The sequence below is a fragment of the Pistacia vera genome, unplaced genomic scaffold (genome assembly GCF_008641045.1).
Source record: "Pistacia vera cultivar Batoury unplaced genomic scaffold, PisVer_v2 Contig162, whole genome shotgun sequence".
NCBI classification, from domain to species: Eukaryota; Viridiplantae; Streptophyta; class Magnoliopsida; order Sapindales; family Anacardiaceae; genus Pistacia; species Pistacia vera.
In genome coordinates, this window is record NW_022195705.1 from 598,642 (window position 1) to 611,701 (window position 13,060).

Here is a 13,060-nt window from a genome sequence, read left to right on the forward strand (position 1 = left end):
ATACCCATACTATACTTTAAATTAATACATTGATTAGTAAAATCCGTTAGTACCCATAGCACTACCCATCTACGTATTTAGGATCACATAACATTGTCTTGTAAAATGCATCAATGCACTAATTCTCTTCTCTGTCTCTGCTCATTCAAATTCATCCCAACAGAGATATCTATAATCCCCTCTTATTTGCCTATTACAACATCCACAATAAATTTATGAGGGCATGCAATGTAACATATAATAACTTGACGCTAGTAAAGAAATATGCAATGCGAATCATTGAACCAAAAATGGAAAACTTGAACTATTTCACACAAATCTTAACAATACCGAGTACATTAAAGAATCCCATTTTTTGCTTCCCCTGAAACTTCCTAGATTTCTATACATATAAAGTTCAACTTACAAATTTGCACAAATTGGGACGAGGGAAGAATCATTTACAGCTCATCAAAACAGAATTTATGACATGCATAAGAAGACGGATGCTGTTTGCTTCTGAGGCAGAGGTAGTGGGTAGGTTCCGTTGATGACCTAGTATCTGATAAACCTGCTCAAAGATAGGTCGCACATGCATTGCAATCATGGGATCTGTTGGGATTATGGCAACTGCCACATCTGTCATCCATGCCAACTTTCTTGGTGTTTCTTTGCTGATATCACAAGCCAATTGCTGGAGAAGTGCAAGTAGAACTCCTTGGCTGAGGGGGAGCGGTAATGTTGACAAAATCCCCGGTAAATCAACCTGAGGAAACAAGAACAATTGAAATGTGAATAAGTCAACTCTAAACATGATTCCTGTGCAATCAAAGCGCCACCTAGTGATGTTAACACTTGGTCAAGTTACTACCCTGGCCTGGACCACAAACTACATATTGCACAACATTTAAAAACACGTGAGCAAGAACTAAGCATATAAAATAAGTCATGTGAACAAGAACTGAACATGTCAATTTACAATTGATTTTTGAGATTATTGTATTACATCTAACTCTCCTTAACTGGACAATTTTATTTATGACCAAATGTCAAGTCTAAATTCTTGAGTTCGGGTCTACATTTTGCGTAGTATAGATAACCCCCAGCTAGTCTGAACTTGATGCTATAGTCATCATCATGTCAACCATACTAACTTTCTTACTTGAATGGCCTCTTTCCATTGTTTGTTAAGATCAGGGCAAGAAGTTGTAATGATTAAGAGAAAAACCATGACCATAAGTAAGGTCTAGCCATGTATCATCACAGGTGATGACTGTACTGTTAAGCATATCTAGCCATCTATCATCACAGGTGATGACTGTACGGTTAAGCATATCTAGCCATCTATCATCACAGGTGATGACTGTGCTGTTAAGCATATCAAGTATTCACCAAAAGACTGAAATTGAATGCAATGTAAAGAAATATCCACCGGGTCTGATTTTGAAAGTTAAAACATTCTAGGCAGCTCCAAATTAGAACAAAAAATTAGCATTAGTCCCTAAATACACAAATGAAGGCCAAGTCAAGTTGAACTGAACTTACTAGTCTCTGCTGCATACACAGTTACACTATACATACATGTTCATCACTGGTCAGCAACATATGATGCCATATTTAGGCCATAGCAAAATGCTTAACACTTCAAAAGTCCTATGGGACACATTGATACAGCCAACATTTGCTAGAGGGTGAGCACCATAAATAAGTGAAACATACCTGAGAACATAACCAAGAAACAATTGATACATCACTTCTGTGCAAGGCTGCTGTAAATGCCTCCTCAAATTTGCGCTCAGCTATCAACCTAGATAGTTCTTTTGTTGGATCCAAAGGTGCCTCAACCTGAATGAACCAAAATAATAATAATAATAATAATACGTATACTACTTTTTTACTGAAAGAAAATTATCACTTTCCAATTATCAGTATACATTTAAGCAACTAGAAAACAATTCAAGTGCATACCATCTCATGAAGACCAGCCAATGGTCCATTACTTGACTGAGTTACCAAGGGATTCACTGCTTTGGAGTTGGCACCTGCAGCTGCCAGAGCTAAGAGCTTACGCTGCCCATCAGCCAATTCTCCACTTAAAGTCTGAGTAACTGATGTTGCCGAATTAATTGCATCCTGTAAATGCAAAATACCTTATATTGCATCCAAAAATATATGACTGCAGCAGAAACAGTAGTACATATAAAGCATGATATAAAAACAATGGTTCCACTGATACTGTCAACATAAACTTAACATAAAAGGAAATATATTCTAGAATAAGTTGTAGGATATGCCATTCCAGTAAATTTGCAATGATGATAATACCATGAATCCTATTCAATTGACGACCCAGACACAAATCCTATCAGAGGAGAAGCAACCTACGTCTAAATGGAGATTATGACTAAAAGACACTCTTGTGTTAATAGAAAACACCAATAAACTTTAGAAAGGATGCTAAAGTGAATCGAGAACATTTACTGTAAATTCAGCAATAAAAACAATGTGAAACATAAAATGATAGTGAAACAAATGGAATTAATGTTGAGGCAACAAATTTCAAAAGCATCCCCAAGAAACCATCCAATTCTAATTTCAACTCTCTAAAAGCCAACACAGTACCTTTCTTATTGGGAATAAGAGCATCGCTATCATGAGCAAGCATTTCTATATCATCCAAAATCGATAGCTGCTTATAAAAATTATATAACATATCTTCCAACACACCATAGCAAAAACCCATTAAACAATATTCATAAGGTAAAAAATAATTTCTATTTAGATAATAACCTAACAAGAACCCTAGATGATATCTAATCTGCTACCGAACATAAATATCTTTACAGGATACACATACCCTTAAAGCAATGGCAAGGGGAGAATGTGCACTTTCAAACTGCTGTTGAACAGTATTCGTATGTTTGACAAGCCCTTTCTGGAATGTGGAATCAATTTGCTCGAACATCGCTTTGCATGACATCTCAAATGCGGGAATAATTGAAGATTCCAAACTAGACCGTAATGCATCCTGCAAGTACAAAATCCACAATTAATATCCATTCTGAAAAGTATATAATCATTAATCCAACAAAGAAACAAACAGTAATGCAGTTTACATTTAGGAGTAAACTGCAGCCAAAAAAGTTCAATTGAACAGTTCAGTGAAAGGAAGTAATAGCTCACACAATATTTCACAAGATATGCAATGAACTTAAACCTCAAATTACCTGAAGAGCTTGCTTGCCAGAAGTTTGAAACTGTGCTTGAATTTGCCTGACCACAGTAGTTTCCAGTTTTGAACCAACTGATTTCTCAAGTTGACTAACTACCTTTTCACCCACTCCCTTCTGCAAAAGAAAATTAAAAATTAAAAAAACACACACCATACAGATAAATTTCTCCAAAAACTAAGCAATGTTTCAGTAACAACAGAAATTAATGGCTGTACTGTATTCCAGAAGCATTCAAAGGAGTGAATCAAACATTTAGAATGAAACTGTTAGAAAAAGGCTAGCTGTCACGCAAGTAATTATGTGATTCTATTTTAGGCTCACATAATTTTTTTTATAAGTGGAGAAAAAGCTTTAATGACATGATACACATTCAATTTATTTCCATCATTGGAAAAATTAGTATGCTTCTTTCTTACAGCCTCATTCACAAAGGCAGACTCTGTTTAATAAAATTGACCAAAGATAAACTAAAGCACTGAGATATTGGACATAAGGTGGATGTCAAAACACTTTATTTTCATAACGATATATATTAAAAAGAGGGAAGTAAGAGATGTCAAAATCTTTGAAATTATAACCTGGAATGACTCTGTGATAGCTGATGATATGCTTTTCTCCAGAGTCGGAGAGATTGCACGAGCAACAGCTGGCCCAACTGCAGCTATTTCTTTCTTTAAAGTTTTCTCAAACATGGCTGGCAAGTCCTTGTTTATAGAATTGGTTATCAAATTTGTTATCTGTTGCAGACGGTCTCGCTCTAACTTCTCATGTTTAGCATTCTCTTCTTGGAAACGAGCCCACAAAGCATCTGTGTTAGCCTTAACGACTTTTTCAATGCTCCGGCCCAAGGACGCCTCAAGTCGTTTACCTTCTTTGGTAACTGGGGCAGAAACCACTGCGTTCATCTGCTTCTGCATTTCTTTTTGCATATTCATCAACTGCAAGATACAATACAATCATTAGTCTCCATGTAAAAACCTTCCCAAGAATAAAATTAATAAATAAACTTTGCATGAGAATAAAAACGGGAACAAGACAGTGGACAACTGAGATAGTTGCATTGTAGGTTAGTTTGATTTCAAACCCAGAATGATAAAAGTAATAAAAATAATGATAAAACAAGCAACCTGACACAATTCCACAGTATTCTAGCAAAGAAATGGTGTTGGCCAAAAGTGCATAAAGCTTCTCAAAACAAATCCACAGAATACGCAAACCAGTATAGAAACAATTTAATTCAAAAGAATAACCTGATCAAGCATATCTTGCATAGTTGATAGCTGAGACAAAGTAGCATCATTGGATGGAGAAGCAGAAGTGCAAGCTGGCTCATTAGAAGAATCTGTGGAGTTGTGCGGGCTAGGGGAAGGTGAAGATGCACCAGATATTTGAGAATTCTTTCCCTTTTGTTTTTTCCCTTTGGTAGCTGGGACTGGGGATTGTGGAATCACCATGGGAGGCTCCGATGCACCAACCTTTGCAGGTGCATCTTTTGGCACATCTTGTTCTTCAACCTCTCTGTTATTAGAAGGTCTATCTGGTGCTTCAGTAACACTTCCATCATTAACCTGGCGAATTCCCTCCACATTATATGTTCCGACACAACAATCTCTAGCCATCTGAATGCTAAGATCCGAGGCCTGGGAATAGAAGGATTTCTCTTTCTTCTCATTAACAGTAATATGTGATTCCCTAGGAGAGTTATACTCATTATGTTGAACATTTCCTGTCTCACCAACAACTTTAACTTCCACCTCAACACCCTCAGTATCATTGTTGACAACAACATCTTGAACCTTTGACTCTCCAGCATTCATCCGCTGACCAAACTGAGAATTTTCAGAGGACGAGGCAACGGTTGATAAAATCTCCGATGGAGTTACCAGATGGGTTGGGTGCTTAAAAACAACAGGAGGATCTGGAACCATAGAAATATCATTTTGTGCAACATTTCTATCACCCTTCCACATATTGTCTCCCGATGAAGGCACATCACCCACTTTTTCTTTGGCAGCATTTGCTCTATGGTCAACTGAATTAACAGTAACGGACTGGTCAACACCAAGCTCACTTGGTGGGGGACAAGGCTCATAGCTATTTGATGGACTTCTTAACCCAGATGATTTACGAGATAACCTTGGACTCAAAGGTGGCGGAGGAGATGCAGTGCGTATATTTTCAGCATTACTATGAGATGGCAAAGCACTTGGCTTTGTCTCTGCACTTGAAAAATTTTCAGGCAAACCAGCAACCTCTGAAGAAGGAAAACTTTCAGAACGGCTAGCTACAGGTACACTCTCGGAGCTGCTTGAAAGTATAGGTGGTATCAAATTCGTCGTAGCCATAGGCAAGTCAGCAGATTTACTTCCATGAGATGATTCCAGAATAGCAGAACCATCAGAATTAGCAGCATCTCGGGCAGCACTGGAATCTGTTTTCTCCAGCTCTGCATTCTCCAAAGGTGGTGGCAGGCACTGGGACAAGTCTAAAGCATACTGCTGAATAGCCTGTGTTTGCACACAATAAACCTGAACAATATGTTCTCCATCGGTAGAACCATCACTGGTTCCAGTAAGACTCAAAATAGGCATTGTAACAGTAAATTCAGCAATGTAAACCATGCGGGTTGAGGCTGGATTGGCCCCATAGTCTATGTGCACAGCATAAATAGCATTCTTCTTGGCATTTGCCAATAAAAACAAGCCTGCACGGTTCAGTGCTACAACTTGGTTAAAGAATGCATCCTCAAGCCTGGGTTCAGCAGAACTCTTTAAGTCCAAAGTCTGAGTACACTTCCATGATTCAACATCACTGGGCAACAACCAGCCCTCCTCCTCTGCAGAGGCCCATATCTTCACTTCCCGGTTCAAAGGACCCTGCAAACAAGCAATGTGAACTAAGCCTTAATCCCAATAACTGGGGGCCAACAAACATAATACACATAAAAGGAGATGCAGAATAGATATGTGAAATACAAAAATCATCTTTGCAGCAGACTACAACCAACACATTAATATATTACCCCCTTCACCAAAAGTACATTGCTGACAAGCTCATAATAATTTTCTCAAATCACCATCAGAAGTTTAGCATGATTACACAATTTTCCACCTACAGAAGAAATAGGAGCCTACCCCTGTGATCAGCACAATGTGCTGCGGATGAGGACCAATCAGGAATGTCACAGAATTAACAGGTTGACCATCATATGGCCTCAACACGGCAAGTGGTGTTCCCTTCCGGTCATCCCAAATCTTTACCTGTTGCAGGAGATGAATGTTTGATCAGTACCATTTTAAGAGAAAAAACAATAAACAATTTTGCTAGGCAATGCACTACTACCAGACCATGAAAATTAACCAGCAAAATTTGCCAGACTAGGATGGTAACAAACTATGCCAACAAGGGAGGTTTTATATAACATTACCACTGATGGGGCATGTGCCCCTATTCCCAAGTGTTACTCACTTACTAAACATTACTAATTGAATTTAAGAGCAGAAAGGTGAACATGCCAGAAACATGAATTTAACACTACAACATATGTTATTTTCCACTCTCTTTGCATTCTGAAAGTTGGCTGTAGCATTGACATTATGTTTACCATCAATTCTAGGTGGTTTAATATTACAGTAGGATATCTTAATATCATAGGACCAGCATTTGGACTCCCACTTCAAGCACTCAAACAAATTCAAATCTTTTATAGAATAAGAAGATAAACTAAATGATACAACACCAGTTAGGAAGAAAGGACAGAAACAAACCGTGCCATCGACTGATGCTGAAGCTAAGCGGGTGGTCAGCCATTGGCACATTGACAGCTCCGTAACTTCACCATCATGCTTACCAACAAAATGAACCCCATTAATCAACTCATCAATAGGACACTTAAGCGGTTCCTCAGCAGAAAACCGTTCCCCTTTTCCAACTCTATTGCTATCAATCCTCAGGATTCGATTTCCAATTGCAACCATCAAAATTTCCTGCAACACAGTTTTATAAAAATAAGTACAGTTACAAGCAATACCATATGATCCAAAACTATACCAAAAAGGAGGTCTTGGTCTTTAAAACAAATGAATACTATAAAAATAACTTATTATCAATTGTTACTATTGAAAAAGTATTATTACTTGTTTGTGAGGATGCCAACAAACTCGTGGATGGCGTGATTCCCCATCTGCCAGTATCTGAATGGCAACTACAATTTTACCCAAGATTTGAGGTTTTTCCTCCTCATCCGGGCCTTCAGTAATGTTCCATATGAAAAAGCGTCCATCAACACTTGCACTGAACAAAGATAGATTAAAGAAGTTGGCATGTTAAAATTAAAAAAACAGCAAAAGAAGTTGCAAACTCTAAGTAAAGAGATACCTAGCCAAAAGATGAACATCTTCAGCGAAGAAAGCCATATCTGTTACTCTCTACATGGTAAGTAAATAAATAAAATAAGAAACATAGCATAAAACGAAATTCCCATTTTGCATAAAGAAAAGCATAGTTACCTGAGTGTGACCACGAAGCAAAGATCTCAAAGCAGTAATAATATTAAGTATCCGAATATTACCAAGCTTGAGACCATAACAAATGTAATTCCTATTAACAGCAATCTGACGACCAAGAACAAGACCAGGATCGGAGGCATACTTAGTAATTGGAGTAACTTCAAGCTGAGGCTGAACTTCACCATCTAATCTAACATCAATGTCATAAACCACATGACTCCCAATCAAATGCCTTCCTTTGGGAAGCTTACTGCTCCGCAATCTAACAGGCGGCGCAGAAGGAACAGAAACAGTTGCTGAATCGGAGGGAGCAGGTGACAAGTTGTGGTTCTGATTCTGAGTTTGACTCTGATTCTGATTCTGATTGCCGAAGAAGGCCATGAGAAGATTGTTAGTAGAAGCAGTAGTAGGAGAAGGAGGAGGAGGAGATGAAGCAGAAGAATTAGGGTTAGGTTGTTGAGGGAGAGGTTGAGGGGTATAAGAGATTTGAGTTTGAGGTCTATTGTTATTGTTAACGTTTTGTTGAAGAGCAAAGTGCTGATGTGGAGGAGGTGGAGGGGGATAGGGGTAATAGTGGTAAGGAGGATAGGGACCAGTTGGAGGCGGATAAGAAGAAGAAGGTGTTAAATACGGAGAGGGTGAAGAAGGAGCAGGCGTTGGAAATGAAGGAGAAGTTGTTAGATTTGTAGAGTTTGGAATCAAATTCATAGGATTGGATGTGGGCTTCAATAGTTTGTTCATGTCAAATCCACCGCCACCGCCACCACCGCTAGCGACACCTTGCGGATTCGAAGCCATGGATGAAAAAAATTGCAGGGAGTGGATTGGATTTGCGGATCCGAGTGGGAGACTGAATCAGATCGAACGAATGAATCTAATATAAAAAAAAATAATAATAATTAATAAAAACCCTTGCCTATTGCAATTCGTTTCTCGTGAGGATGAGAAGGAAAGGAAGAAGTATTTAATTATTAATTAATTAATTAAAATTAATTACTTACTACTAAACCATGGATCGAGAGAGAGAGTAGCAATCGGAGACTTTTAAAATTAATTTACTAACTTGAGTAGGCACCTGACCATGACCATGAGGTCCATAATCATGACCTATACAAACATGCACTACTTTCATCTGGTTGGTACACGTACTACTCACCACTCCAACTTGTTCCTCTTTCAATATCATTTACTTTGCGAATTAAGCCAATCAACGTTCATCATCTTTAACAATTGTTTGTTCAAGGTTTGCTAGATCCAACTAGAAATTTTTAAGTAGGAAGATGACTGCATACAACTTTCAAGGTGGAGATTTTCCTTACATTTCATGAATCACAATACCCAAGCTTAACCACCACGCTCACTCGATCGACAAAATTTTAGTTGAAATACATACAAAGTAGTTTGAACACCCGAACCCGATTATAAAAATTAAAGAGTGATGTTATGGGTACTAATGGATGGGTACTAATCTGTGTACTAACTAAAGCATAGTACCCGTACTATGCGCATAGTACGAATACTATACACATAGTACAGGTACTATGCTTTAATTAATACATATATTAGTACCCATCTATTAGTACCCAAAGTATTATTCAAAATTAAATACCCAAGTTTGATAACTGTATACATATCGGTATGCCCTACAAATCCAACATATTGTGTGGAATAATACCTTCATAGTTGTCAACTTTGTGATATACCCATTTCATTCATTCGATAATATTCCTATGGTATATCCTTTTATTTCCTTTCAATAACTAATTACTTGTATTGCTGGCTAAAATTCCACATGCATACGTGCACATAATTATGTTTGTCCCAATCGAGACAAACACAAAGGACAAATTGTCCCTTCCTTTTAACAGAATTGTCAAATTTACAATCAAATTCTCAAAACATCAAGAAAAAAGATTTTACAAATATCTCAATAATTCTGAATCTGCACTTATGAACAAGTCACAATATTCAGACAAAATGAACATTGAAACACATATATATCTATATATATTATATTAAAAACAATTGAAAAATAAACAATATTCCAATCAACTTGGCAAACCAAGTATCAACTTTCAATTGCAACATCCTCCAGCTTGAGAAGAAGACCCATCTCTCCCTCCTGATGGCCCAGGGATTCCTCCATATCCAACCTTTATTCCATATGACTGCCCCCCAAAAAGGAAAAAAATATATATATTAGTAACACCATCAACACCTCCCATCTTCTCATTATTAAATAACAAACTGCACATGTAACGAGTCACTTTACAGTAAGCATTCAAGTTTTGCAAATTAACAATCAAATAAGAATTGTCATGATCATTCACATTGCTGCTTTGACAACCACAAACATAAAACTACTTAGCAGTCAGAGACTCAGAACTTGTAAAATGCAACAATCAAGTGGAATCTGAATGGTTTAATAGAAACAAATCCAATATTCTAAGGACAAAGAAACTTAAAATCCTCATTCATGACAAATCTAATTGTAGTCCCTCAGATGGTGGAAGAAAATCTAAGGTCAAACAGGGGGGAAAACAGAAGGGTGGTGACCTGTAAATTTAGCTGAAAAAATGGTGCAACATTGTTCACAGGTGAGCTAGGGAGTATAAACTTATCATCCAAATATACCTAACATAAGAGCTGCCTTCTGTATCCACAAAAATCAGTAAAATTGAGATCATACCCCACTTTTTTACTCTAAACTTCCCACAATATGACCACAGAAAAGCAAGTGACATGCATCTTTTCCCATATATATATTTTATGCAAAATGATGGATAGTAATGTTGATAATTCAATCTCACAACTTCTAATCTCTAAACTAGCCAAAAGTTAAGATCTTACAATGAGATAAGAACAGTATTCTTCTTTGATAAGAAACAAAAAAAAGCAATTTTCAAGGAAACAAACGACTGTATATTATCTCCAACATTTAAAATTAAAACAAACTGACAAAAAAGCATCAAACTGACAAAAAAGCATCAAACTCAAACAAAGCCACATGCATCATACTAGAAAATAATTTTTTTTTATTTTTTTATTTTTTTAATTGTGGAGATCCACAAGATGTAAGGCGGACTACAGAAAATGAAAGGAAGCTACCTCATTTGATACATCAAAAACTCCATCCTGAATCTTCTTGTATATTGTTGCAGCAGTTTTTATAAATGCCTACAAATAAGAACATGTTGAGAAACAGAGCAAGAGATTAAATTTGAACACCCATAATCAAAGTCGACAACAACTTTGTTACAAAACATTCTCCAACGTAAGTGAATACCTCCTCAACGTTTTGAGCAGTTTTTGCAGAGGCTTCCATGAAGATCAATCCATGCTCCTTGGCAAACTGCTCGCCTTCCTCTGTGCTGACAGCCCTTCTATGAGCAAGATCACACTTGTTACCGATAAGCATAATTGTCATGTTGGCATTTGCGTGCTGCCTTGCATCCTCCAGCCAACTGGCCAAGTGATTAAAAGTTTCCCTCCTAAAGAGACAACAATCAACATTATAATTTTTGGCTAGTACATAATAACAACTGTACAAAATCCAACGCAATACATTGAAATTCCATCCTCTTGGAACCATCTTTTTATTATTATTATTTGAAAATTGAAACTCTACTGAAGACGTAATAAATAAGGGTTACCTGGTAATATCATAGACAAGTAAAGCACCAGCAGCACCTCTATAATAAGACCTAGTAATAGATCTGAAGGATTCTTGACCCGCCTGTCAAAATCCAGAAACAGAACACATGAAAAAAAGATGAGATACGAATTCAAAATAGATTTAATAATCGATGAAATTGAAAAGATAGAGAGAAACCGTGTCCCAAATTTGGAGCTTGATAGGTTTGTTATCAATAGTGATCATTCTGGCCCCAAATTCAACACCAATGGTTAGGTCATGAACGGGCTGAAAGCGCTTGTCAGTAAACTGTAAGAGAAGACATGATTTGCCAACTCCTGCGATGCGATCATTAAAAAAAAAAAAAAATGATTTAGATTAGCAGAATGGAAACCTAAAGTTGATGAGTGAGTAAATTGGAAATAGGAAATACCAGTATCGCCGATGATGATGTACTTGAAGAGATAGGCGTAGGACATGTCTGGTTCAGAATTTGTGAAGAAGAATTGGGACGAAAAGGAGTCAAAAGGTTTTGTGTTTGTTTTCGTTAAGAAGAGGAAACCGAATAGAAAGAACAGAGAAGAAGTTGGGTTGGGTTTATACGTTCCAGCAAGGCAACACACACTAGGCGGTCCTCCTCGCTGTCGTTTCTTCTTTCTTCACCTACACTATTACAATCCTTTTAGTATAAGCTTTTTACCTCTCTTTTTCTCTACTAAATTATTTAATTTTCATTTTCATTAAAATAGAAAACGATAATTTTAATAAAACCTTTTCAATAGGTTATTAATAAAATTTTAATTGGTTTTATTTCCTTTCTTTTGAATTTAATAAGTATTTTATGGGTTTAAAGTTATTATTCATGAATTCCAATGGGTTGAATTAAGACTATCTTTAAAAAAAAAAAAAAAATTAAATAAGTTATTTGGGTGTAAAAAGTCTGTTTTATTACTGTCGCGCCTAGTTTTTTAACGGTCAGATTTGTGTCACACGTCTCTAAGGTATATTAAAGCCTGACGACCAAGATCATCCTGCGTGTTGTTGCAATAGTGCTTACCTTCTCCCACAAGCTGGTCACTATCATAAATATGAGTTAAGTTACCATTAGCATGGTATGGGCTGTCACAAGTATGAGGATTATTGGCTCAGATCCTAATTAAGGGGATTATGGGTGCAAGCAACCCCAGAACACCTATTCTCAACCACTGTCAGACAAATCAAGTATAAAAAGAGCTCACAACCTTTATTTCAAGTGAGGAATTCTAGTTTAGTAAAGTTCAACGAAAAAACACACTCGTATGTGTAAAAAAGTGTTAAGTGAGAGAAGGTCACAAGAGTTAAATGTGCTCGATTTAGCTCGCGCCCATTTCCCTTGTAATCTCATTTGATTCTGTAACAACTCTAAGCAATAACAAAAATAGTGGATGTAGGCTTGGTCTTGATACCACCAAACCACTACAAGAATATCTCTTGTTCTTTACATTTATACGTCGTTTTATCAACCTCGTTGGTTACTTGTAACTATGCGCACATCTTACCCGACCTCTCTCGAGGTTGACTAGATATCTCTAGTTTGTAGGAATTTTTGCATCAACAATTACGTTTGAAACAATATACATATATATTGGTCAATATGAATGATGATCCCACTAACTTGGTGATGTAGGACAAAAACAAATTCTAACTATACAGTGGGTCCAGACTAT

The 13,060-nt window shown here is 36.9% G+C and overlaps 2 protein-coding genes across 3 annotated transcripts; both read right to left on the minus strand.

Moving 5' to 3' along the window:
- Positions 1-279: 279 nt before the first annotated feature.
- On the minus strand, positions 280-8,786 carry LOC116125261 (enhancer of mRNA-decapping protein 4-like). Of its 2 annotated transcripts, XM_031410985.1 has the most exons (13): positions 8,722-8,786; positions 7,721-8,594; positions 7,590-7,639; positions 7,349-7,505; positions 6,980-7,198; positions 6,347-6,472; positions 4,463-6,088; positions 3,791-4,150; positions 3,207-3,326; positions 2,837-3,007; positions 1,948-2,112; positions 1,699-1,824; positions 437-745 (listed from the first exon to the last, which is right to left on the minus strand). In XM_031410985.1, the coding sequence occupies exons 2-13, from the start codon at positions 8,516-8,518 to the stop codon at positions 437-439; spliced, it is 4,227 nt and encodes a 1,408-aa protein (XP_031266845.1). In that variant the 5' UTR covers positions 8,519-8,594; positions 8,722-8,786. The 2 variants fall into 2 exon arrangements, with proteins under 2 accessions (XP_031266846.1, XP_031266845.1); XM_031410986.1 differs by lacking the exon at positions 8,722-8,786 and having other exon boundaries at positions 280-745; positions 7,721-8,518.
- Positions 8,787-9,521: 735 nt separating this feature from the next.
- LOC116125275 (ras-related protein RABB1c) lies at positions 9,522-12,007 on the minus strand. Its single transcript, XM_031411014.1, has 6 exons — positions 11,788-12,007; positions 11,553-11,692; positions 11,374-11,456; positions 11,007-11,211; positions 10,829-10,897; positions 9,522-9,888 (listed from the first exon to the last, which is right to left on the minus strand). The coding sequence occupies exons 1-6, from the start codon at positions 11,831-11,833 to the stop codon at positions 9,796-9,798; spliced, it is 636 nt and encodes a 211-aa protein (XP_031266874.1). The 5' UTR covers positions 11,834-12,007; the 3' UTR covers positions 9,522-9,795.
- Between the last annotated feature and the right edge of the window lie 1,053 nt (positions 12,008-13,060).